Here is a 27,605-nt window from a genome sequence, read left to right on the forward strand (position 1 = left end):
TATATAAATATTTTTTGAAGTAATATGGAGTTGATGTTGCAATTGGGAGAGCACTCCACAGAATGAGGCCTCTGTCTTTTTTTAAGAAAGTTTATTTTGAAAGAAAGAACATGAGTAGGGGAGGGGCAGGGAGAAAGGGGGAGAGAGAGAATCCCAAGTAGGCTATATACTGCAGGACAGAGCCTGACACGGGGCTCAAACCCACGAAACATGATCATGACCTGAGCCAAAATCCAGAGTCAGACACTGAACTGACTGAGCCACCCAGGTGCCCCAGAATCAGGCCTGTGTCTTGATTACAGTGGTTCCTCTCCCCTGAGACCCTCCACGTATCCTTACCCTGTGGTAGATCCTAAGGGGGCATAACCTGAGGCTCCATGTCAATCACCATTGCCACAGGCCCACCTTGAGGTGCTAAGGACACTGTGCCCTCACCAAAGTCATCCAGAGCAGAATGCAAACCCTGCCATTAAGAAGTTCACTGCCCCCAGGCTCCATTTATGCTTTCACACCACGGTGTGTTCTGAAATCTGCCTCATTCACACCATCTTTATCTAATTGCTGGCTCAGAGAGGCTTTTCCATTCTAGGGCTCAGGGATCTTGATTTACACCTCAACTCTGATTCCAAGTCCCCCGCACTTAAGCTACAACTGACGTGTGCCCAGGCAATGTGGACTCTAAGCAGCCAAGGGACCCAGGGACCTTCACAGAGGATTCCCAAAGAGCTTCTTAAATACACCGTGATGTGCAGATGATGCTACACCATCTTTGCAAGTGATGCATCCTGTTTACCCACAGCATTCCGTGAGATCCCTTGAGGATAGGAGAGAGACAGGAACTTTGGGAGAAAGTAAATCTCTCTTAGTTTGTTTAAGTGCACTGAGAAAAGAAATACAAGCTGTTAAGTTTGGGGAAGCCTGTACCATCTGGTTACTTACAGCTTGATGCTGTCTGGTAAGCAACATCTGTGGGTTAGGTAAGGTGGTCCACCGCTCCCCTTGCCACAAAATCAGGAAGCCTATATCAATGCCCTTCCTAGGGCACATGCTGTCTTCAACATGCCTCTCTGTGGACAGACACCTGTGTAGGAGGGATCCCAGGGGACTGTGCTATGTGCCCATGCTGTGTGGTAGAATGAACATTAGCTGGGCTTGTCTCTAACTAGCTGTGTGGTTCTGTGACCTGGGTCAAGTCATTTCCCTTCTCTGAGCTTTGATTTCTGTTTATAAAATGTGGAGGAGGTTACAAGATTTCCCTCCAGGTTCATTGAGGTGGTGCAGTGGGGACCCTGGGCTTTGGAGCTGCAAAGCCCTGGTGATGGGCTCACTCACTAGCTGGCTATGATCCTGGGCTCACTGGGCCTCAGCTTCTTACCTCTAGACTAGAATCATAAGAATTCACCAGGTAGATGAGTAATTAAGAAAAAACATTGTAGTACTTAATTCAGGTCTGGTCCTCAGTGCCCAAACTGGTCCTTAGGAAAAAAGATAATAGTGGTATGGTGGCAAACCTGGCATTGGCAACCACCAGACACACACATTTCCACTGGCTCTGCTAGACTGCATTGGCTTCCCTGGCCTGAGCTGGAAGCCAAGGAGCCCTGAGCACTCAGCCTGCAGCCCTTTGGCCACCTGAAATTTCAGAAACTGACACACTCTCTGAGTGTGCCCAGTCTACGACTATCTCCACACTGAACAAATTCTGGTGTCAGAGCCAACTCACCTATGGGTCAAAGAAGCAGTCACCATGTTGCCTTCTTCTAAGGGTTCTAAAAAATGAATTGGCTCCAAAAGACCTTGATATCTCGCACTCCCAAATCACCCTCAAATCTCTGCCTGCTACCACCTAGATAGATTTCTTTCAGATACCTTTGGGGGATAGCCCTTAAGGCTTTATTAGTCATTGAAATATTACTGTGAATCAGTGTATCAGATAAATAAAATGGGCACCAGACAAGGCTCCAGGGACATGGGATAAGAACAAGTAAATATTGATGAGAGGTGTGGGGCTTGGACATGAAGCAGGATGGGCAGGCTTGCCTGGGCATTGGGTAGATGGCCAGAAGTATCTCATGGAGGCACTGGGTGGGAAGAAGGGCAGTTATAGACATTAAAGGAGTGTCTATTAATGGCACTCTGTGTCAGGCATGGTACCAACCCCAAAACTCTAGGAAATACACATGTAAATAATGCAGTCAACACTACCCACACTTTCCCTTGATAAGCATAAGCTACAGGGTGATAATGGATTGGCAGACAGGAATCTCCCACTCTCTCAGACTCTGTGGTTCCTGGATGTGAGTCCCAGGTTGAGCTTCTCCCATGGCTAAACAAAGCATCTGGCTCTAAGAATACCTATTTTTCTGATAGCATAACTTTCAGTTGCAAACCAATAGGTGCTCAACTCTAGACCTGATCATCTGTTCCAAGGCTAGAGGGAAAACTGGCTGCTTGAATCTTTCCAAAGAAGTATATTGGTTTCCAATATGGCACCTTCCTGAAGGATTCTCAAGGATCATTTTAACTGTTGGAGATGTTTGTGGTAGCTGACTTTGGAACCCAATCCCTAGGTGAGATGAGACTCTAATATACAGAATTCAGATGTCCAGTGACCTCTGACAAAGATTGGATAATGCACACAACCACTGTCCATTAAGCCCTTCAGCTTTTACAATGGACAGGTTGGAGCCATCCTGGGAGAGCACTGGCTCCCCGCACCAGGCACACCTTAGACTCCCTGACTCTTATTCCCGGAAAGTATCAGGAAGCTCCTGATCCTTATCCTTGCCTGAAGAGCCGTGCTCCTGTGTGGAGCATAAAGATGCAGAGAGCTCTTGAGTTTCAATGGGAAGTCAGTGGACACCCAGGGTCCTCTTAGCTGAGGCATCCAGTCTTCTCTGCTAGGCTAGCCACTCCTGCCCACCTCAGCTCCACCCTCCGCAGAGCTGTTGGTGTGACTTTCCTAAGACATAAATCTACCTGGGACACTCCCACTGCTTCAGGCTTCGTCGTCGTGCATTACCCTGGAATCACAGTGGTAGCAGAAATAAAAATAGTCACAATATTAAGGATAAAGTCACAGGGAACGTGGAGTGAGTGGTCACCACGTGGCTAGCATGCTGCTGCAGGCTCTAATGCAGGCTCCCATTCAGTCCTCACAACCACTGAGAAGGGAGATGTCACTGCAGGGGCTGGACAGGCAGAAAGGCTAAGGGACGTGCTCACAGTCCCAAGACCAGCAAGTCATGTTGCAAGGCATCAAATTCAAGTTTGCTAACTTCTGAACCTGTGTTCTTAACCACTGTACCATTCAGCCTAAACATAATGGTTGTAAAAAAAAAAAAAGAAGTATGGTGGGTACAAAGTGGCTCACACTCCTTCTTATGGCATCAGGACCTAGAACTTTCCCCAATCATAGCCCTGATCACACTGTGTCACAGCTATGTGTCCACATGTTGGTTCTGAGATACCCCAGGTCGGGGGCTGTGCTGCTTCACCTTTACATCACCAGTGCCTAGCAGGGGTCTTGGCACATAGTCGGTGCTCAATAAATGGCTCATGGGTTAATGGATGGATGAATTCATTGATCCACATCAAACTCTGGCCTTCTCTAGGAACTTCTCGGCTTTAAAAGCCCCCCATTCTCATTTCCCTAAATTCCAGCACCTTTTTCCTCGTATAATAGCTCATTGCACCTTATCTTGTCACATATAACATTTTTGTCTGTAAGTTACTGATTCTCTCACCTCTGCAGACCGTAAGAAACTCAGGGACAGGGGTGGCATTTAGCCTTTCTTTTCCTGAGTCACCCAGCTCAAGGTTGGCTCAGATCTCTAAGTAAATTACACTAGGAGCAGAAACTAGAAGGTGAGGACACCCACCCCATGAGGAATAAGCCTTTGTTCTTTCTGTCCCTCATGCACTGCAGGAGCCTCCTCTGGCATCATCGACCTCTTGCCATCTCCCAGCGCCGCCACCAACTGGACAGCAGGGCTGCTGGTGGACAGCAGTGAGATGATCTTCAAGTTTGATGGCAGGCAAGGCGCCAAGATCCCTGATGGGATTGTGCCCAAGAACCTGACAGACCAGTTCACCATCACCATGTGGATGAAACACGGCCCCAGCCCTGGTGTGAGAGCTGAGAAGGAAACCATCCTCTGTAACTCAGATAAGACTGGTGAGTCTGGAGCCCAGGCCTCCTGCGGGCTGTCCCTTATATCCCAGCTGGTTAGGTATGGACGCAGCCTCAGAGCATGTGGGAGGAAAGCCAGAGCATGATGGGGGCCTGGGAAAATATTCTTGGCTGCTGATTTTCTGGGCTTGGGGTAGAGCAGGACCAGGAAATGGGGAAGAGTAGAGGCACAGACACAAGGCAAAAGCTGAGACCAGCACTTTTCAAACTGAGTTCTTCAGACCCCCAGCCTCCCCAGAACTAACTTAGAGCTGCTACACATGATGTGTGGGGAGGCGGGTGGGGCACACACTGCATCCTTACTTCAAGCAAAGCAGCTCCACCTTCACTGTGTTATATATAGTAAGATTTCCAACAGTTTCTTTTCAATGAAAGGGTCATGCTCATTTTCAAAATCACTGCTGAATGTAATAACGGTAGCTAAGTTTGGTCAGACATTTTCCCCATGCTAAGCCTGCACAGGAGCAGTTCACAGCTTAGCGGTTAAAAGGATTCCACCACTTATTGGCCATATGACCTTCAGCAAGTTTTTTAACCTCTCTGTGCCTCACTTTCCCTCTCTATAAAATGGGCACTATAGTGCTATCTACCCATTGGGTTTTTATCAGGATTAAATGACTTTATGTACATACAGTGCTTTAGAATAGTACCTGGCACATAAGAAATGCAATCTGGGTTAGATATTACTGTTCTAGACAGTTTCTCACATCTCTGCGACGAACTTTATGAAAACATTATTGTGTTTCCCATCTTGAGGATAAGAAAACATTCCTGAGAGGCTAACTTTCCCAAGTATATAGACAGTAAGTATCAGAACTGGAATGTAAGCTCAGATTCATCTAACTCCAGTCCTGTGCACTTCTCACCGCACCCCACAGACACACACGCATATGCACACACTTATTTGAGTATCTTATGCAAATTTTACAACTCTATCGTTTTTTTAACTTGTTTAAATGTTCCTATTTATTTTTGAGAGACAGAGAAATACAGAACATGAGTAGGGGAGGGGCAGAGAGAGAGGGAAACACAGAATTGGAAGCAGGCTCCAGGCTCTCTGAGGCGTCAGCACAGAAGCCTGACGTGGGGCTCGAACCCATGAACTGTGAGATCATGACCTGAGCCGAAGTTGGGCACTTAACTGACTGAGTCACCCAGACGCCCCTACCACTCTATCTTAAATTATAATTCCACAAGTTCCTATTTCAAGCTCTGCTTTTGTTAAAATACCCAAAAATGAATAAGAACCACAGCACATACTGCAGTGAGAAGGCAGGATAGAACGGCTCACAGCTCAGCCTCTGCGGCCACACAGCCAAAGTTCATTTCTCAGCCTTTCCGATACTTACGGTGTGACCTTTGAGGAGTTGCTAATCTCCCTGAGCTTCAGTTTCCCAATATGAAAAATGGGGAACATAAACATGAAATAATGTGTGAAATCAGTCGGCAGCACCAGATATAAAATCAGCACTCAGTTTATTTACTTGATGTTGTCACTGTCATTATATTACTTTTGGTTTTATTCCACATTATGCTACGACCAGGACCCCATGTTTCCTTTTTAAAAAAAATTTTTTTAATGTTTCTTTATTTTTGAGAGAGACAGAGTGTGAGTGGGGGAGGGGCAGAGAGACAGGGAGACACAGAATCTGAAGCAGGCTCCAGGCTCCAAGCCGTCAGCCAGAAACCGGCGCCGGGCTCGAACTCCGGGACCGCCGGATCATGACCTGAAACGAAGCTGGATGTTAATCAACTGAGCCACCCAGGCACTCCACCAGGACCCCACATTTTGTTTCAGTCACTCCTTACAATACATGTTAGTGTGTTTTCCAGATGCAGACACTGAGACAGGGAGAGTTGCCTGGCTTTTCACAGTCCTAAAGTAAGTCTCTGTCGAATTGACTGTGCCAAGGATCAGTTTTCCTGGTACTTTTATGCCGGCAGGACTCTGCAGACATGTGTGAGGTCACGCTGAGCTTTGGCACCGGGTTCAGAGCTCAGCGCGCAAGCCCAGGAATCACCCTGCAGCCTGGTCCATGCAAGGCCTGGCAGTGCGCTCCCATCACAACGCAGGAGCCCGCATCAGTGAGACAGCAGCTCAGGACTGTGCGTACCAGCGCAAAGGGCACCGGCTGGGGGGAGCGGCCACCCCGCATATCGCCCTTTCTGAAACGTATCAAATACCCCTGGGAGGCAAATCAGACAGACATCAATGTTCTTGCGTCCAGAGGAAGAAACTGAAATATGAAAGGCTGAGCAATTGGCCCAGGGTAGCAGCGTCGGTTACCCGAGAACCGGGATCTGACGGGTCCTCCGGGCCTGAGTTCCATGCCCACGCTCCAGGTCCAGGGGTTCTCAACCCCGCTACGCAGGAGAGGAACCCGGATGCTTGTAAAAGTGCAGAGATGCCAGGGCCCCACCCGGCGCAGTAAGTCAGACTTTCTAGGGGTTTCTATTGTATGGCCACGGCTGAACACACCGCCTTAAAGGAGGACACTTCACTTTGGTCAGACCACCCATGCCACATCAGCACCCTGAAATCCGCGAGAACTGGTGCTCCTGTACTTTGGTCTTGGCAACACTTTACAAGCGGCTTGACACCGGCACAGAGAAGATAGGGCAGGTTTTCTCGAAGTTCTTTGACTTAAAAAATAAAAAAAAACGATAAATACCTTCTTGTCCTAAAAAAAAAATGTCAGGAATAAATTAAAGCTTTATTAGGCTTTTATATACCAGAAACATTTTTTCAAGACATGTTTATATCAGAAAACCTGAAAAACACAGAAAAGTCTAAAGAAGAATGCACAAGTCCCCCCAAATCCTAATACTTAGAGATATCTGCTGATTATATTTAGTATGTTTCATTACCAGATAAAATCTTATTTTTATTTCTATGTATATATAGGATGTCCTTACAGTTTTCAGTCTATTTTTATAATACAGGTGATACTCTCATGTTCTCTATTTCTTTTATGTATTTTTTAAATAGTTTATTGTCGAGTTGATTTACATATAACACCCAGTGCTCATCCCCACAAGTGACCTCCCCCAGATCATTTGTCTTTGTGATAAAGTATTCCTTTAAGATATGAATTACATAACAATCTAAAATTCTGTCACAGGGCTTTATTATTTCTTTTTTTTTTTAATGTTTATTTATTTATTTTGAGAGGCAGAGTTGAGAGAGAGAATCCCAAGCAGGCTCCACATTGTCTGCATAGAGCATGACACAGAGCTCTGATCTCACAACTGTGAGGTCATGACCTGAGCTGAAACCAAGAGTCGGATGCTTAACTGACTGACCCACCAAGGCGCCCCTATTATTTCACTTAATTGGCTTCTTTGTGTTAGACATTTAGCTGCAACAAAGAACACCACAGGTCACGAAAAGAAATGAAGCAGATTTCTGAATGTGCCGTGTCCCTAGCCCGCTGAAGAAACCAGTGACTGTGGTGTGGATGGTGACTCCAGGATCCCAGACTAACAAGGGGGTGGGGGGGAGAAAGTTCCTAGCCTAGAAGACGCTCCAGACCTCCATTCATTCTTCTTGTTACACTTCCTCACCCACAACCTTTCCTGACTCCAAGTACTATTCACGGGGAAAAGTCCTTTCTCTGTTTTTCTGACGGTAGACAACAGATAACAGAAGTCAGTTGACTCCCAGACATTGGCCTAGGCCAAACCTACAACACTGGCAACTGCTTTGCCCATACTTCCCATTGTGTCAATTAAGATGCTTTCAGGGCACCTGGGGGCTCAGTGGGCTACGCCCTGACTTTGGCTCAGGTCATGGCTCAGTCAGTTGGGCCTCCGACTTCAGCTCAGGTCATGATCTTGCAGTCTGTGAGTTTGAGCCCTGGGTCAGGCTCTGTGCCGACATCTCAGAGCCTGGAACCTGCTTCAGATTCTGTGTCTCCCTCTTTCTCTGCCCTTCCCTTGCTTGCACTCTGTCTCTCAAAAATAAATATATTTTAAAAAATTTTTAAAAGATGCTTTCAGTTATAAGAAATAGGAAATACAGACCAAACTGATATCATCACATGATCAAAAAATCAAGTAATAAAGGGAACATAAGAGTTCTCGTAACTGAAAATGTCCAGAGCTATGACAGCTTCAGGCAGAGTGTGATCAAGTGCTTGACCCTTTTTGCTGCAGTTTCTCAGATCTGCTCCCATATGTGTATCGATTTCATGTTAGTAAACATGGCTGCAGCAGCTTCATAACTCCCAGATATGTAGACAACTTCTAGAGAGAGACTGTGTCTTCTATCTGCTTTCTGATAAAAGAGAGTTCTTTTGTAGGTGCCTGGGTGGCTCAGCTGGTTAAGTGTCCAACTCTTGATTTCAGCTCAGGTCATGATCTCAGGGTCATGAGATAGAGCCTCATGTCAGCCTCTGAGCTAAGTATGGAGCCTGTTTGAGATTCTCTCTGTCTGTCTCTCTCTGTCTCTCTCTTTCTCTCTCAAAATTAAATAAATAAAACTTAAAAGAAAAAGATTTTATTTATTTATTTTTAATGTTTATTTATTTTTGAGACAGAGGGAGACAGAGCATGAGCAGGGGAGGGGCAGAGAGAGCAAAAGAGGGAGAGAGAAGGAGACAGAACTCAAAGCAAGCTCCAGGCTCTGAGCTGTCAGTACAGACTTGACTTGGGGCTTGAACTCACGGACTGGACCATGAGATCATGACCTGAGCCAAAGTCGGACGCTCAACCAACTGACCCACCCAGGCACCCCAAGAAAAAAAATTCTTTTAAAAGAGTTCTTTTTTATAACCACTCAGAAAAGCTCCTGAATCACAGACTTGAACTGAGTCACTTTCCTGACAGAAGCCCTGTGGCCAGGAGAATGGCCTGCACTGCCTGACTTGGGCCTGGGTCCTGAACCAATGTCCATAGTGAGGCGACCACCCAGAGCCCATGTCTAGAGGTGGAATTGGTGTTGAGGTTTGTACAGGAGGTACAAGAATCAATCTCACTGTCCTACTCTCATGATGCATTAGGATAATCCAGCATCCCTGTCATGACACAGGTAAGGAAACTGAGGCTCTGAGAAGCTAAAAATTTCTCCCAGAACCATCTAGAGATACAAGTCCACCCACAGTTTATCTGACTCTAGGGCCCATGTTCTTTCTATGACACATGGTCACCTGCTCATCCACGTGTCGTTTATGGAGCATGTACCTCGTAGTAGATTTCTGTGTATGCTAACAGCTAGTATATGATGTGAGCTCTCTGAGTATTGGTCAAAGAACAGCTCCTCCCCTCCAAGTGGCTGTTACCTTGTGGCTGCATGGCTGGGACCCACAATGTGAGATTTCCTAGCAGAAAACAAAGTCTTTTCTATCAGTGGAGGAAAATGTCCTATCCGCTGTGTATGGGGAGAGAGGTATTTATTCATAGCTTTGGAAAGACATGGAACTATGACTAATGCTGAAAAATCAATCTGTCCCTTCCTCCCAGCAACCAGAAATGAAACCACTGCCCTTACCTGCACACCATAAGGTAGGGAAGGAGACATGATCTCTGGTCACCATTGCCAAGCCTGATGGAATGCAGTAAAAGCCCAGCACTCTAGGAGAAACCAGCTGTGTCAAAGGAGCCCAGTGTAGCTGACGTGATTTTCAGAGAGCCCCTTAACCACCCCCCCAGAAGTACTTATACAAAAAAAATCAACAAAACTCATTAGCCTACATAATTTTCATCCTGGGTCTGATGCAGTATCTGAGTATAACCTAGGTTGCTTTTTAAAGCCCAGATGGCTTCTCTGCCTAAGTTTTGCTGTGGGCTTTGTTGCATCTTCCTCTTCCATTTCAGTGAGCTCCACTCTGTGTGTTCTAGAACATTCATTAGATCTGATCCGATCGTATAAGAGGAAACCAAAACACCTCTTCCTTTCCCCTGTGAGGTGTGTGAAGTGATGTCGTGGAAAGACCCCTCTGGCAGAGACTGGTGCAGGGATTCTACAACCACTCACATCCGCTTTCTGCTTTCCAGAAATGAACCGGCATCACTACGCCCTGTATGTGCACAACTGCCGCCTGGTCTTCCTCTTGCGCAAGGACTTCGACCAGGCCGACACCTTCCGCCCCGCAGAGTTCCACTGGAAGCTGGACCAGGTAGGGCACTCCCCTCCCACCTCGCACCTCACCCCGGCTCACCCCTTTGCAGGGGCGGTAGGCGTGCTCCAGTGATGACAGCAGCGACGAGGCACCTCAAAGTTCTGCTCACTTGCTAGGTTTGGGAAAAATTAGCTCAGGGAGACACACAGCATCTTAAAGTCAAGATAGGAACTGCTGCCTTAGAGACCACCTGGGGGTGGGAAGGCCATGCTTGCCAGGTGGGACCGGGCATCTGTCAGCAGATCTGTCGACGTGTATCTTGTCCATTTGCTCCACACTGAGATGCAGGGAAGCTGGTTCTCTTGATCCTCAGGCCCAGTGTGTGATCTCTGGTAACACATCTTTATATTACAAGTGCCCATGTCTCCCCTTTGATGCTCTGTTATCTCCTTTGAGTGACAGTGCAGCCTTGCTTTTGGTGACACAGGTTGAGAACAAGGGACCCGAGGACCTTGAAGTCAACAGTGACACAGCACACTGTAAGCAGTGCATGTTCCTTTCTGAAGTGCAAAACCTAGGACTCACTCCAGAGCCTCCTGACTTGTGATCACAAGGGCTACTATGTCATACGTGTCAATGACAAAGCAAGTGTCTGGTTTGAGGGAAAAGCTTTGAAGTGTCTGTTTCCGAGGGCCGTTCAGCGCTGAGATTGCAGGAGTGGCAGTCACTTCTCTGGGTGGCTATGCCACTAAGGAAGAGTCCGGTAGGAGGCCTCAGTCGGCCTTCACTTAGACCTGAACTGGGGTAGGGGGTTGGGGGGAAGGCACGTGTGAAGTTTTACAAATGGCTTTGGGAGTGCCTGGGTGGTTCAGTCAGTTAAGCGTCTGACTTCAGCTCAGGTCATGATCTCAGTGCTTCATGAGTTTAAGCCCCACGTCGGGCTCTGTGTTTACAGCTTGGAGCCTGGAACCTGCTTCAGATTCTGTGTCTCCCACTCTCTTTGCCCCTCCCCTGCTCGTTCTCTCTCTCTCTCTCAAAAATAAACATTAAAAATAATATTTAACATAATCATTAAAAAAATCATAAAAATGGTTTTCAACTGTCAAGGTAGAGAATGCCAGCAGAGGAGGAAGGGGGTTGTAGAATGGGTCCTGCTAAAGGATGACATGATCCCTGTTCCGCAGTCTTACTGTCCAGCACCCCACCCATATCCTGAGTGCTTCTAGGGACCTCATTTTTCTTTCCTTCCCCTAAAACCCCCTATGTATGCTACCTGCCTCACCTTGTCTAGGGATGAATGTTCCAGAGTCCTTTCCCTTCTCACAGCCATCCACCCCACCCTCTCCCTGTACTAAGGAGAGGTTGGTCTGGTTTCAGAGAGTGTTTCTGGGAAGTGGTTTGGAAGGAACTCATTTATATTGAGACGAGAATGATGGCTGCCCGCTTTCATCCACAAGGAGGCATAGACATATGCTCTTTATAAGACAGATTCATTAACCTCAGGGAATCTCTTGATGCTGGAACTCCAGGCAACATGACAAGGTCAAGGCTGCCAAGATGATGGAAAGATGTTTAAGGAAGCCCAGTGGCAACTGCCTGATCTATTCCCAATAAATCCCATCCTGCTGGATCCCAGGATTTTGCAAACATGGCATCTGGATTAGTATGTGTTCCTCTAAATTAGGAATTCTGGGTGCAGCAGAAATTGTAAAATCCTGACATTGCTTTTTTGATTTCCTGGCAACCTCTCAGCTGCCTTCTAAAGTGCCGTATGGCTTATATGGGATATATTTAAATACCTAATATGAATTGAGATGAATTAAAATAAATTCTGTATTGTTAGGGGTTTTAATAAGAACATTGCTATACTGGCCAGGATAATTGCAGATACCCTACAGCGTTTTCTCAGATGGGTTTGAGAAGTACTGATATAGGCAAATGAAGTCACAGGGTTGGGTTTGGAATTAAAAACAGGTGAGGAAGGAATTCTGGTTCTACAGGATAATGACTCCAGGAATTCTGAATTCAGTTCCCAAAGTGGTGAATTTAAGGAGGGGCTGAGGCTCACAGAAAACTTCCAGATTACTCCAATCTCATTTACTACCATTCACCCGCATCCGTTCTGTACCAGGCACGCTGCCTCTGAGTTCACTCTCACCTGCCCAGTGGATGAAATGAGTCAGGGGACCATGGTAAGGTCACACAGCAAACCATGGCCTGGACCTGCCCTTTCCATTACGCTGTGCTGTTTCCTCGATGACCTTGCTAATTTAAAATGTTCTCATTTCTAAATTTTCAATATTTTTAATTTAGAGATCAGAATTATCCCTGAGATGCAAAATTTTATAGTCTTGATGAAATTCTTGAAACTGTGAAATCTTCACTTTGCTTAAGCTTTGTCTTCTTCCTTAGTCAGCTGGGGCTGCTCTCACAAAGTACCACAGGGCAGGGGCTTAAACAACGGACATTTATTTCTCGTAGTTCTGGAGGCTGGGAAATGCAAGACCAAGGTGTCCGCTGATTCAATTCCCCAGTGAGGGCCCTCTTCCTGGCCTTAGACAGCCACCTTCTCACTGTGTCCTCATGGCAGAGAGAGAGAGAATGCAAGAGAGCTTGCATGCTGGGATACCTTTTCCCCTTCTTATGAGGTCCTATGAGATTAGGGCCCTGCCCTTAATGACCTCCTTTAAACTTGACCACCTGCTAAAGGCCCCATCTCTAAATATAGTCACACTAGGGGGGGTAGTGCTTCAGTCTATGAATTTTGGGGGGACACAATTCAATCCACAGCATTCTTATTTTTTAATAGCATTCTTTACTAAAGAAATTAACATTAAAAATATTTAAATCTACCTATTGGTGATCAGAAGCCCCAGCTAACCTGGACTGTTGCCCTCCCTTTGAAAGGAGCCACGGTGGGTAGGATATAGGAAACCTCAACCACACTCGTACTAGCAATCCGATGATACATATAGACCAAGCCGCAGACCCCTCTCTCCCTTATTCAGCTCTTTGTGCAGACAGAACCTTAGTAGAAGTGTCTTGGATGTAAATCACTTGATACTCAGAATGTACATCCTTGATTATGTCTCCTGCCCCAGGAAGCCACTCTGCGTCACCCCCCCACCAGGTGTTTCCCTCTCCCAAGTGCTCCTCACATTCCATGCAGAACTCTATCGCAGTGCTTACTGTACCCTAGCAACCCATTTATCCTATTTTTCTGCTCACTTTGCACTAAGCTTCTAGAGGGCAGCACTGTGTGGTGCTCTCTCCAGCTCCTGAGTGCATATGACAGGCCTGAGCACCCCGTTGGTACTCAGTAAATGAATGGATGATGTCAAGATCAAAGGAAGGGAAAAATAACATGAGGGAGGAAAAGAGAGAAGAAATTCCAGAGATTTTTTAAAAATCTCCTGGGGATTAACTGATCTTTTTATTCATTTTATGGAGCGTTTAAAAATTCTAAAATTTTGCCATTTTTTACTCTGTGGATTTTAAATATTGTTCCACTTTTATGTTGATATCTAATTTCAAAGATTTAACTGGAGCCACCAATATTTCTGTAATTATTGCAGAACTTTCTGGTTTGGGCAGAAAGGGCTCAAGCCAATCTACTGTATTATGTGTATTCAGATTCCTGGCCCACCTTGGGGACCCTAGAAGCATAATAAATGTTCTCATGGCTAATGGGGATTCCTTTATTTTTATACTCAGCAGTTTATTCTGAACACGAACTATGTGCCAGGCTCTGTGCTGGGTACCAGGGATCAGCTGCTAAAACAGAAGCCCCTGCTCTCTAGAAGGTCAACAATCATGGACAAACCAACACAGAAACCTTTTAGAATCCTATGCAATATGTGCTGGGGCAGCGGGGGCAGGGGCCAGGTCGGGAGGGTCTGTGGGAGCCCATTCTGGAGGCACTTGACATGGGCCTGGGAATAGAGGCCTGGAAAAGCCCCTGAGAGGGGACATTATCTGAATGGGTTGCAGAGGACTCATTGGTGTAGAGCCAGGCAGCCAGGAGGGCAGAGGGGTGAGCAGGATGTCCATCTTCAGGAGACTGTAGGCGCCCAGTGTGGCCAAGCCATAGAGGTGGGAGGAGGGGGAACACTCTGGCAGATATTAGGACCCACGTTTAGAGGAGCCAGTGTCAATCAAATCCCAAGGGGCTTTTTATATCATGTTACTGAGTTGGTCCTTTATTTCCCAAAGACTGGGCTACAGTCAAAGAATTTTGTTTCTCAAGCAGAATTTAGGGATGGATAAATGTGAATAATGCTAGTATGACATTCATAAAATGTATCAAATTTAAGTCGATATAGCTCAGGTCATTCAACTGGGCCAGTGGCAGGGGCTGCTTTAGAGCCAGGGTCTCTCCTCTCCTTCCTCCATAGCCAGGCCAGATCAAGCCCTTGACAGACATTGCTCGTGGGTATTGAAACTAGGCATGGTATGCACATAGGGCTCCCGGGAGTGTGCCCAGGGAGGGAGGCAGTTACCACAGAGGAGCGGTATGTTTCCAGCAATCCAGCCCCTTTGCCCCACACCTCAGAAAGCCTGTGCCAGGGTGAACAGACTGCCAGGTAAGTCCATTATCAGGCAGCTCCAGGAAATGTCCCAGACAATCCCAAGCATCTCACTAAAGGGATCCTAACGATGAGGAGAATGTCATTTTAATAGGATTTTTACTTACGATCTGCTAATGCAAGTCCCTGGAGCCTGCAGCTAGTCATGTGCAAAGCCAGACGAGAGCAGAGAATGCCCAGCTGCTAGCTCACACAGGAAAGGTTTATTAATTTGCAGTCCCTCCCGGCTCTATTATTTGGATGTGGTTGACTCATTGTCCCAAATTCTAATGATCTTCCCTTTGGACTTCTTGGTGCTTGGAGGGAAACCTGCTGATGCCATACAGCGTGTTCCATTTACTGGCAGACACAGCTTGAGTGACAGCCTCAATCGACCAGCAAGAGGCCAGGTGCCCCAAGCTTGTACAAGGGGAAAAAAAATGCATCTCTAAAAAATCGCAATGAACGCAAGATGCAGAAGTGAGATTCATTGCAGTGGCCATTGCCTGTGCCAGAACTTGTAACAGGCGCCAGAGAGAGAGGAGGACACAGCCTCCTCTCTTATTCTTATTTTTTAATAGCACGGTGCTGCCCAGTAAGGGGCCCTAGAGAGCATTCTGCTGCAGGAGCCCTGAACTCTCTTAATTGGGGGTGAGGAGAATGAGTGAAGATGCCTGGCTGGGTGGAGGTCCTCACTCAGCTCCCAGCCGTATCAGAATCCAGGCCTGGTGCTGCCTCTCCAACTATTCAGAAGTTAGAATCAGATTTCTACATAAAATCTCCCAACTTTCAATATTTTATCATTTAGAATCATACATCATCAGACCCAACAAATGTTCTGCAGTGTACCTTTATGCTCTGGTCAGACAACTGATAAAACAACAACAAAATAACCAGTATTATTTTCACAAAGGGAAACGATACCATAGCACATCTATTTGAGAGGTTTGGAGCTTCCTGAGTGAGGCCCACCTGTTCTTTGTAAGTCCCTCCTGCTCTCCTAGCTCTGGCCCCTCCCTCCAAGAAGAGTGCTGGGCTTCCAGTGGTGGAGATGGGGGAGCATGCCCTCCCATGCCTGGGGGAAAGGGCAAGGGTGAGTGGGGCAGGTGCCAGTATACCCAGAGCCCTGGTGGCTTCAGTGGTCTCGCTTCTACCTACTCAAAGGAGACAGTAAGGCACAGGCCCAGGTCTTTTCAGAAACAAATGCCAGGACGGGGATTTGAGCCAAGGGCTCACATTTGCCTTGGGCTGAAGCTTCTGCTAGTCAGATCCTTTCTATGCACATGGAATTCTGAAGCTCCAGCAAGAACCTGCACGTGAATAAATCCTTCATTCCTGGTGAGAATGGATGTGGGAAGGACACAGTCAGTCTGCCCCCATCTGCTCTTCCAGCCACATCGGGAGTCAAATAGCTGAGTTCAATCATCATTATAGTCAAGTGCCAAAGTGTTCATTGGAGAATGGTTAGTCCAGTACAGACCAACCCTCTTAATGAGCAGAATAATTGGGCTTTGTCAGTACTCTGTTTTTGCTGCTAAAGACGGATTCTCGGAGGGGCGCCTGGGTGGCTCAGTTGGTTAAGCATCCGACTTGACTCAGGTCATGATCTCACGGTTCGTGGGTTTGAGCCCCGCGTCGGGCTCTGTGCTGATGACTAGCTCAGAGCCTGGAGCCTGTTTTAGATTCTTTATCTCCCTCTCTCTGACCCTCCCCTGCTCACGCTGTAGCTCTCTCTCTCTCTCTCTCAGAAATAAATAAAACATTTAAAAAACTTTTTAAAAAGACGGACTCTCAGATGTGTTAGCTATGTTTTCTCTAATGCAGCGGCCACCCCCACACCGACTTCCGATGACACTGGCGTTCCTTTAGGAACATGTGTCTACAAAGAATGGGAAGAACATCCAGGACCTCTTTTTTTCTCTCTTTTAGGCAGAATCCTAAATGACTTTTTCTAAGACGCCAACTTGCAAGGTTGTTCTGAGTGAAACACGGATGTGGGGAAGCTCACAACTACTCTCTTTCTCTCTCTACTATGTAAGGGCCCCGGGCAAGCCCCTTCTCTCCAAGGCCCTCTCCCTACCTCTTCCCGGCTAATAGACCTTTGGGGAGAACTGGCTTCCATGGTTTCATGGTGACAGCAGAACAGGGTCCCCAAGACCCACAGGACACTCTCAGTCCTCTCAGGTGGGGACTACATAGAGACCAGATTGTCTGCTCTCTGGGAAGGAGACTTCTGACACAGTTAGTGCATTTGTTCAGGTTTCTTAACAGGGTGCAACATGCTAGCAGCCACCACTATGACCCATCGCCTGAGCCTCGTTCCCTCCACAGAACCTCTTTTCTTGGCAGCCTTCAGGCTGACCTGGGTCCCCCATGTGCCACTACACCTCAGCTGGGCTCCTCGGCTCCCCTGTTGACCGCTTATGATAGAGTAACAGCTTCCAAAGATGTGCACCCCCTAATCCCTCAAACCTGTGAATATGTTACCTACCATGACAAGAGTCTCTACAAATGTGATTACATTAAAGATCCTAAAATAGAGGGATTGTCCAGGCAGGTCTAATGCAATCACAGGAGTCATTATTGGAGAGTTAGAGCCAGAGAAGATGTGACAAAGGAAACAGATCAGAGTGATGTGAGGCCTTGAGCCAAGGAATACGGCAGCCTCTCTGAGCTTCAAAAAAAAAAAAAAGAAAGAAAGAAAGAAAGAAAAGAAATAGAGGGAGAAAGAGATTCTTCACTAGAGCCTCCAGAAGGAATGAACACAGCCTTGCCAAAATCTTGAAACTCCTTTCAGACTTCTGACCTCCAAAACTGTAAGATAATAAGTCTGTGTTGTTTTAAGTTACCAGGTTGGTGGGTGGTTTGTTCTAGTGGCAGAGGAAACTGATACATCACTCGTGAACCTTGGGGTGGCCTGGAGCTGCAGCCCCCCCCCCATGTCCCCACAGCTTATTGAGGTGACCCTGGGCCAAGCTCTCCAGGTGGGCCCAGAGACCACCCCTGAGCGCGGTGCCTCTATCCTCTGAAAGTGGGGCCCTGGGAGGGAGGGAGGAAAAAGCCCTGTCCTGAGGCCCCTCATTGACTGCCTGTCCCTCACTCCCCACCAGGCCCCCTTCCACCAGCCTCCTGTGGAGGATCCCTAGGGAGCAGGTATAGCCTTTCCTCCTGCTCTAGATCATATTCTCCCTCTAGCTTAAGGTGTTGGCCCCCTCACCAGCCATTATAAGTGGAAAAGGTACCTTTCTCTGCCTTCAGGGAAGAAACACTGAGTCTTCCATGCTTTGTTCTGGAAATGCTAAAGCAAACCTAGATAATCCTCTTTTTCTTGACAGAGGCCCACCTGGAAGCTGAAAGTTGACAAAGCTGATGCGCAAGAGATAGAAAAATACCTGTCCTGTCCCTGAGACACAGTCATCTGCTTCACTGCAAGGTCCCCCTCAAGCTCACAGGGCCCCCACTGTGCCTTTCAGTTTTCTACTGAGGGCTTGCTCCAAGGCAAAAGGAGCCTCTTGGCTCCAGGGAGCATAGTCTACAAGCAGCCCTGGGAGCATCCCTTGCCCCAGGGCACAGGTGCAGCCTGGCCTGAAGGTGGGGAGCACGTGCAGGCAGCCACCTGCACTCTCCTCAGAAGTCCCAGGGGAAGCAAGCCCCCCTCAGCCACAGAGCTCACCTTGACTTTTCCCCATTGTCCTGGCTTTCCCATCCCCGGAGTCCCTCTCCTCACTTCTTTCTTCCTCCCTGGAGCTACCCCCTAAATGAACTCTCTGCTCTACACACCCATGCAGCACAGGTAAAGTGTGTGATCTATAGAGGGAAGTGAGCAAAGAGCACCTGCTATTATCTAGGGAAAGAAAGGCATGTCTGCAGAGTTTCAGAGGCAGAACGCTGAGCAAACAGAGGAAGTTACCGAGTGACCAGAATGAAGTGAACAAAAGGGAGGGACGGAAGGTTAGTGAAGTGCAGGTGAGTGTTGTCAAAAGTTAGTGAGTGGCTTGTATACATAACCAACAGTGAGATGTGATGACAAGCAGATCATGCCATTTGCATCTTACTACAGTCTTACTATAGACGTAGAGTCCACAAACTCGCCGAGGGCTTTCAGAGGCTTGTTGATCAATACGTCCTACGCCATTTGCTTGAAGGGCTGATTTCTCAGGGCTCTCTTGGATTCCCATGATTACCCAAAGGACTTTCTTTACTTTTCCTTCTGAACATCCTGTGCTAAGGGAGAACCCCAACTCTTGCTGAATCCAGAGCTGCAGGAATGTCATTCTCTTCTCTGCCACAATCTCACTGGCTTCCCCCGCTTCCTCACCCAAGCTGGAGGCAGAAGGCTATACAACTGTTAAATTTAAACAAGTTAGAGATGCTAACTATTCTCTATATTCCTCCCTTAGCTGGCAGACCTGGCTCCTCTCTGATCTCTGTTCCCCCATGAGCATCTGCTCAGCAGTTCCTTTCACTCCCATGAAATGATTATTTGTGTTCTAGCCTGTACATCTGCCCAGAGGCCCTGGATGCAGTTTTTTTCAGTAGACATCCCATAACACATATTTAAAGTCAGTGTCTCTCGTTTTATTGTTAAGGAAATTAATGTCAACACAATTAAAAATGCCTAGTAAATCAAATCACCTTTTCAATAATAAATTAAGATGCTTGAGCCTTGGGGTGGTCCCATTGGAAGCAACGTTAACTCCATCACTACCCTGGCTGCGCTTTGCTCCTATCTTTCCAGACTGCTTCAGGTATTGGTGTCAGTGGGAGGGGAGGGAGACTCCTCCTGGGCATCAAACCCAAATGTCTGCATTCATTAAAGGAAAGATATTTTTCTCTGTCACTTCCACACTATGGAAACACACAAAATTGACAAAGCTGAATGCTAATATAAAATGGCAAATTCTAATGTTAACCCTCCTTTAAGAGAGGTGAAGTCCCTGTGTAGTGAGGAGACTCGGAACCAGCAGTTTAGGCATAACAGCCAGGTTTAGCATGTAGAACGGGAGACATAGCATCTTATCTAATCTCTTAGATAATAAATCTCTTATCTAATAAATAGAAGAATCTTAAATATGACCTTAAAACACGCATACTTCAAGAAGGCAAAAAACACCATTGTTGACTTGGAAGAGTTTACAACGTTAGTGGATACACAAGAAGACAAGAATGAACCAATATCCATGCTAATATCAAAGTGTTCAGAACAGGACATGGGTGTCCATCCAGGAGCACATTCCAAGCTCAGCTTAGGAAGAATCACGAGTTAGCATCTTTTGAAGTATAATAAAGATTGGCTTGCCCCTGAGGTACAGTGATGAGTGCGGTTCATCCCATAAAACAAGAGTAGCCAGTGGAGCTGACATCTCATGGAAGACCCTCCTCCAAGGAAGTCTTACACAGCAATAACCCTAGAGGCCAAGCAGTGAGATTAATCTGCACTGCCTTCCCCGCTTTCTCCCAATCCCCAAGAGTTATCTGTTAACATCTTTAATGTCTAAACATGCAAATATTGCTAAACTTACTGCTCATTAGTTAGCTGAAGGAAGTGCCCTTTAATTATGCCTTTAAATAATGAACCTCCTCCATCACCTTGACAATCAGTGCATATTTAGAAGGAAGCAAGGCCTCATTATGAAACAGCTACTGCATCCCTTGGTTACTCAGAAGATGGTAGCTTTCTTCAGGCAGTAGAAATGGAAGTCTAAAGACAAATAAACCTTGGGATTGCATTAACTCCTTCTGACTTTAGGTTCACTTATTACCCAGTGACATATTACATGTGAGGGAAAGATGAAACTAGCATTCTTTTTTTGAGAGGCCAATCCCTGAACTCATTGATGTTCATACATTAAGTCTAAACTGCACAGTTACTTTTGAAGTGATTTCTTATCTCAACTTTTTTAAAAAATGTTTTTTAAAGTTTTATTTATTTCTGAGAGACAGAGAGAGACAGCATGAGTAGGGGAGGGTCAGAGAGAGAGGGAGATACAGAATCTGAAGCAGGCTCCAGGCTCTGAGCTGTCAGCACAGAGCCTGATGCAGGGCTTGAACCCACAAGCTGTGAGATCATGACCTGAGCCAAAGTCGGATGCCCAACTGACTGAGCCACCCAGGTGCCCCGCCTTTTTTAAAAAAAAAATTTTTTTAATGTCTTATCTCAGTTTTATAGATAGTGAAATCAGGCTCTGAAAGATAAAATAATTTGCTTAAGGTATTGGACCAAGTCTATCATTCTCCAAAGCTGCATGTTCTTTTCCTTTATATGTTGATCTTGGTGAGAATATTTACATAGCTTGGCAGATCAGGGTTTCTTCCAAGTCTCCATTGGGTTTACTCATCTTTCTGTCTCAGCAGAAACTCACAGGAATAATTTCCTTCCCTACAACCACCAGGCACAGGCAGACTGAACCACACTATGCATGCAACTGTCTCCATGGCTCTGAAAAACAAAACAGAGTATGTCATAGACAAGCAAGTCATTTCCACTCTGGACAGTTACCTATTTATCTTTCCACAGCATACTCAGGGCTCACATCTTTGATAAAGACTTTCTTGCAACTCTCTCTCCCACAGAGAATTGACCTTACTTCCATGGGGATCCCAGAACTTTATCACAGGATTTTTCATACTGTATTACACTTATTTGTTTGTTGGTTCATTTCCTTCACTATGCTAGGATCCCATTCTTATTTACCCCTTTAATTTTTAACACAGTGTCTCATACAAATATGTGTTCAATACATGCTTATTAAACTTTAAAAAAATGAGTCCTTATCTGCGGTTCCCAAACATTAGTCCATTGACTTATAAGCATCAGTTTGGCTATGTATAATCTGAGTAACATTGAAAATAGCTTCCAGGAAAAAAACCAGCATGTCCTCTGAAATGTGAATGAATAAGTAACCTATTGTATATCTGTCCATGGAATTGTATTCAGCAATAAGAAGGGACAAACTATTGATTCATACTTTATGGATGAATTTTAAAATATTTTGCTATGTCAAAGAAACTAAACAACAAAGACTATATATTGCATTACCTCATTTACATAAAATATCAATAAAAAGTCAATTTTGTAGACAGCCCATCAGTGGTTTTCTAGGGCTTGGGCTGAAAGCAAGAATCAACTGCAAATGGGCACAGATATCTCTGAGTGATAGAAATACTCTAAAACCAGATTTTTATGATAATTGCATAACTCTATAAATTTATTAAAAATCATTTAATTATACACTTAAATGAATGAATTTTATGATATGTAAATCATATCTCAATAAAAATATTAAAAATAGGAATTGAAAAATGGCTCATTCTGAGATAACAGGGTGATATTGGCACTGTCTTGGCTCTAAAGAGTTCTAATACAGGCTTCATACCAGAAAGGAAGGACAGAAAGGAAAAGATCCCAAAATCAGAATATAAACTTCCTTCAAATCCCTTAAATCCTAGGATGACCCCTGAACTGTGTACACACAGGGGAGACTTCAAGGACCCAGTGAAAAGCAATAGCAGGAAAGACCAAAACATTGAGTAGAGGTTTTAGCTACTGCCTACTGCAAAGGAGACAGATTTTAAAATTCCTTCAAGTTCGAAGGGCCTGGTAAACACTTGGAGTTTTACAATGAAATACCAGAAGAGACATGAATAAAGACCATATGCCAGGATTAAGGGACTGGCTCATAATTAAGGATAAACCCAAATAAATATTCTCATATATAGTATAAGACCAACTCTACAAGCACAAGGTGATGATGATTCAGTAATTTAACAAATACCAGTAACCTAAGAGAAATATAGCAGGATCCAGAATTTCTGCAATGTATAATGCACAGTTACCAGTTGAAATATAAATTATTAGACCTGTGAGGAAACACAAAACTGTGACCAAAGGTCCGGAGTGAAATTGTCAAGAGAAACAGACCCTGAAGTGACACAGATATAGGAATTATCAGAAAATAATCTAAAAGCAACTATTTTCAATATGTTGAAAAACTTTAAAGATTGTCATAATGAGTGAACAGATAGGGAATCTCAGCAAAGAAATGGAAATGATACAGAAATGTAAAATCTAAGGTGGAAAATACAAAATCTAAAGTGAAAGGATGGGTTTTGCAGACTTGAGATAGAAGAAGAGTCAGTAAACTGGAAGGGAGATCAAAAGAAATTGTCCAATATGAAGAAAAATGAAGGGAGAAAGATTTCTCAGATTCTTGAGCCAAAGAGAGAGGAAGAGAAGAGAGGAGAAAAAAGGAGAGGAAAGTTTGAGAACTCAAGAACAAGAGTGAATGAATGGAACATAAAAGAATTAATTGAAAAATGTCTGTTCATGTCTTCTGCCCATTTCTTCACTGGGTTGCTAGTTTTTCAGGTGTTGAGTTTCATAAGTTCTTTATAGATTTGGATACTAACCCTGTATCCGAAGTGTCATTTGCAAATATCTTTTCCCATTCCATCGGTTGCCTTTTAGTTTTGTGGATTGTTTCCTTTGCCGTGCAGAAGCTTTTTATCTTGATGAGGACCCAATAGTTCATTTTTGCTTTTAATTCCCTGGCCTTATGAGGTGGGTCAAGGAAGAAATCGCTGCAGTTGAGGTCAAAGAGATTGTTGGCTGCTTTATCCTCTAGGGTTTTGATGGTTTCCTGTCTCACATTCAGGTCCTTCATCCATTTTGAGTTTATTTTTGTGTGTGGTTAAGAAAGTGGTAGTTTCATTCTTCTGCATGTTGCTATCCAGTTCTCCCAGCACCATTTGCTAAAGAGGCTGTCTTTTTTCCACTGGATGCTCTTTCCTTCTTTGTCAAAGATTTGTTGGCCATACATTTGTGAGTCTGTTTACAGGTCCTCTATTCTATTCCATTTGTCTATATGTCTGTTTTGGTGCCAATACTATACTGTCTTTATGATGACAGCTTTGTAGTAGAGGCTAAAGTCTGGGATTAAGATGCCTCCCATTTTGGTTTTCTTCTTCAATAGTACTTTGGCTATTCAATGTCTTTTGTGGTTCCATACAAATTTTAGGATTGTTTGTTCTAGTTTGGGGAAGAATGCCCGTGCAGTTTTGATTGGGATTGCCTTGAATGTGTAGATTGCTTTGGGTAGTATTGACATTTTAACAATATTTATTCTTCCAATCCATTAGCATGGAATATTTTTCCATTTCTTTGTGTCTTTTTCAATTTCCTTCATAAGTTTCTATAGTTTTCAGCATACAGATCTTTTATATCTTTGGTAAGGTTTATTAGTAGGTATTTTATGCTTCTTGGTGTAATTGTAAATAGGATCAGTTTCTTGATTTCTCTTTCTGTTGCTTCATTATTGATGTATAAAAATGCAACCGATTTTTGTACATTGATTTTGCACTCTGCAACTTTGCTGAATTCATGTATCAGTTCTAGCAGTCTTTTGGTGAAGAAATGGGCAGAAGACATGAATAGGCATTTTTCCAAAGAAGACATCCTGGTGGCCAACAGACACATGAAAAGATGCTCACCATCATTCATCATTAGGGAAATACAAATCAATACCACACTGAGATGCCACCTCACACTGATCAGAGTGGCTCAAATGAACAACTCAGGAAACTACAGAAGCTGGTGAGGATGTGGAGAAATAGGAACCCTCTTGCACTATTGGTGGGAATGCAAACTGTTGCAGCTGCTCTGGAAAACAGAGTGGAGGTTCATCACAAAATTAAAAATAGAACTACCCTATGACTCAGCAATAGCACTACTAGGGATTTATCCAAAGGATACAGGAGTGCTGATTCATAGGGGCACATGTACCCCAATGCTATTGCAGCACTTTCAACAATAGCCAGATTATGGAAAGAGCCTAAATGTCCATCAACTGATGAATGGATAAGGAAGACATGGTTTATATATACATGTGGTTTATATATACAATAGAATACTACTTGGCAATGAGAAAGAATGAAATCATGCCATTTGCAGCAACGTGGATAGAACTGGAAGGTATTATGCTGAGTGAAATAAGTCAGTCAGAGAAAGACAGGTACCATATGTTTTAACTCATACGTGGATCTTGAGAAACTTAACAGAAGACCATGGGAGAAGGGAAGGGGAAAAAATAGTTATAAACAGAGAGGAAGGGAGGCAAACCACAAGAGACTCTTAAATACAAAAAAAAAAAACCAAAAAAACTGTGGGTGGATGAGGGTGGGATGGGGAAGAGGGGGAAATGGGTGATGGGCATTGAGGAAGGCACATGCTGGGATGAGTACTGGGTGTTGTATGTAACAATGAACCATGAGAATCTACCCCAAAAACCAAGAACACACTTTAAACAATGTATGTTAGCCAATTTGCTAGTAAATTATATTTAAAAAAAAAGAAAGAATTAATTGATGAAATGATGGCAAAATTTGTTCCAAATTTTATCTAAAACATCATCTTAGGGGCACCTGAGTGGCTTAGAAGGTTAAGTGACTGTCTTGGGCTTAGGTCATGATCTCATGATTTGCGAGTTTGAGCCCTGCATTGGGCTCTCTGCAGTCAGCATAGAGCCCACGTCAGATCCTCTGTGCGCCACCCCCATCTCTTTCTCTCTCTCTGCCCCTTCCCCAGTCTCTGTCTCTCTCAAACATAAATAAACATTAAGAAAAATAAAATAAAACATCATCTTACAGATTGAATAAGATAATCAAACTTCAAACTGAACAAGTATAAAGGAAACCACACTTAATCATAGCATTCTCAGCCTGTTCAAAAACAAAAAGGGAAAATCTTGAAAGCATCCACAGAGAAAAAGAAAACAAACAATAATATATAGGAGAACAACAATATGAATGCAGTTGACATTTTACTATAAATAATGGGGACCAAAAGAAAATAAGATGACAAAAGAAGTCTTTTTAAGAGCAAGGGGAAATGGTGTCAGATAGGGAAACAGACTTATAAGGAGGATAAAAGAGCATTAGAAATGGTAAATATGTGGTTAAATATAAAAGACTATCTTTCCTTCCTTCTTGATTTTTTTAAATGGCCATGACTTTTAATTCAATGATTAAAGCAGTGTATTGAGGGCATATAACATATATAGATGTTAAGGGCGGAGTTTTAGTGCCCTGTCACTCTCCTATTGTATGTGGACTGTTAACTAAGTATTCTGATAAGCTAAAGAGGCATATGAAGGAAGGCCTACTTTTCGGCTAGGGAAGTTGAAGGGTTACTCAGGGGAAAAGTGCAAGCTCAAGATGTGGTAGGTTTCTTAAAGTAGATTCCCCCCTTCAAAAAAAATGGGCAAAGGTGTGACAATGGCAAAGACCTTTAACTGGCAGAGGGGCCACAACAAGGAATAGAAAACTTGAATCTGGAATTTCTAGACAGTGGCCAAGGCAAGTGTTCAAGAGCTGGCATGAATGATGAAAGGGGACCCAATCTGACTTCCCAACCCTGAATTGGAATTAGACGTAATATTTCAGAATGTAGAAGTGGGGATTTTGTTTGTTTGTTTGTTTGCTTTTGCCATAAAACAGGGATCTAGAGGGCCTAGAGAGAGAATTCTGGGGTTTAGATTTCAAAGTAAGCAAGAAAACCAATAGATATTAAATTTGAGGGATGTGGAGAGTGACTTAGAGGTGCAAGGATAGAAAGAAAGGAGGAATTGGCTGCAAGCAAAGGCATCCTCTTTGTCTGTGTGTGTATCAAATTTTTTTTTCCCCTGTATTTTGATGCTTTGACCTCTTGAGGCCTCGTGGACCCAGGAAGGGACTTTCCCTTGCAGTGTTAGTTCATTCCTAGAGAGAGTACATTACTTGCCAGCCAGCATGCCTTTGTGTTTGTTTGTTTGTTTGTTTGTTTTAAATAGTTTATTGTCAATTTGGTTTCCACATAACACCCAGCGCTCATCCCAAGTGCCGCCTCCAAGCCAGCATGCCTTTGCTATGCAGACCAACCAGTGCTGAGTCCATGTGTTCATCTGCCTCCTTCAGACCAGGACACTATCCACCTGCCCTAAGTCCTCCAAGGCCAAGTACTGGACATCTAGGGATACCCACTGAAATTATTCACACTATCCAGTCCTAAACCTGTTCAACTTGCTTATAGCTTCACCCATTCCTTCCCACAAAAACCTCAATAAAGCATCCTGCCCACAGTTCTTACTCCCTCTGCCTCCCAACCACCCCCGGAGATTCCCCATGTAGCCCTGCATGGTGTGGTGCCTCCAGTTTCTAGGGATCTGTGAATATAAAAACCTCCTCGTTGGGGTGCCCGGGTGGCTCAGTCAGTTAAACAACTGACTCTTGATTTCGACTCAGGTCACAATCTCATGGTTCATGAGTTCGAGCCCCATATCAGTCTCTGTGCTGACAGTACAGAGCCTGTGTGGGATTCTCTCTCTTTCTCTCTCTGCCCCACCTCTTTTCTCTTCTCTTCTCTTCTCTTCTCTTCTCTTCTCTTCTCTTCTCTTCTCTTCTCTTCTCTTCTTCTCTTTTCTCTCTCTCTCTCTTTCAAAAATAAACATCAACAACAACAAAAAAACCCTTCCTCCTTCATGGCGGTCACTTCTGTGTCTGTGTGTCTTTCCATACCTGATTTAAACAAATCTTGGGGACATTTTAAAACAGTGTGTACATAAGGCCCTAGGAAGCTACAGGCCTGTGTATGTTGTGTGTATAATCAGCCTCTCTCTCGTGGAGTAAATGTCCTTCTTTCCCTTTTTAAACAGCAATATCACTCTTTGTTCAAATTGTTCATGCTTGTCATGAAAATAAATAGAGTGAACAGTTCTGCAAAAGTAATGATTTTAGCCATAAATTAGAGGTTAAGAG

The 27,605-nt window shown here is 44.6% G+C and overlaps 1 protein-coding gene across 1 annotated transcript in view; it reads left to right on the plus strand.

The window, feature by feature from the left end:
• The window catches only part of CLSTN2 (calsyntenin 2), a 634,687-nt gene that overhangs the window by 524,440 nt on the left and 82,642 nt on the right, over positions 1 to 27,605 (plus strand). Inside the window, exons 7-8 of the mRNA XM_039248556.1 lie at positions 3,929 to 4,177; positions 10,187 to 10,308. Coding sequence (XP_039104487.1) covers positions 3,929 to 4,177; positions 10,187 to 10,308 — 371 coding nt within the window. The remainder of the gene's footprint in view (positions 1 to 3,928; positions 4,178 to 10,186; positions 10,309 to 27,605) is intronic.

This window comes from Hyaena hyaena, unplaced genomic scaffold (assembly GCF_003009895.1).
Source record: "Hyaena hyaena isolate Hyena2069 unplaced genomic scaffold, ASM300989v1 scaffold_311, whole genome shotgun sequence".
NCBI classification, from domain to species: Eukaryota; Metazoa; Chordata; class Mammalia; order Carnivora; family Hyaenidae; genus Hyaena; species Hyaena hyaena.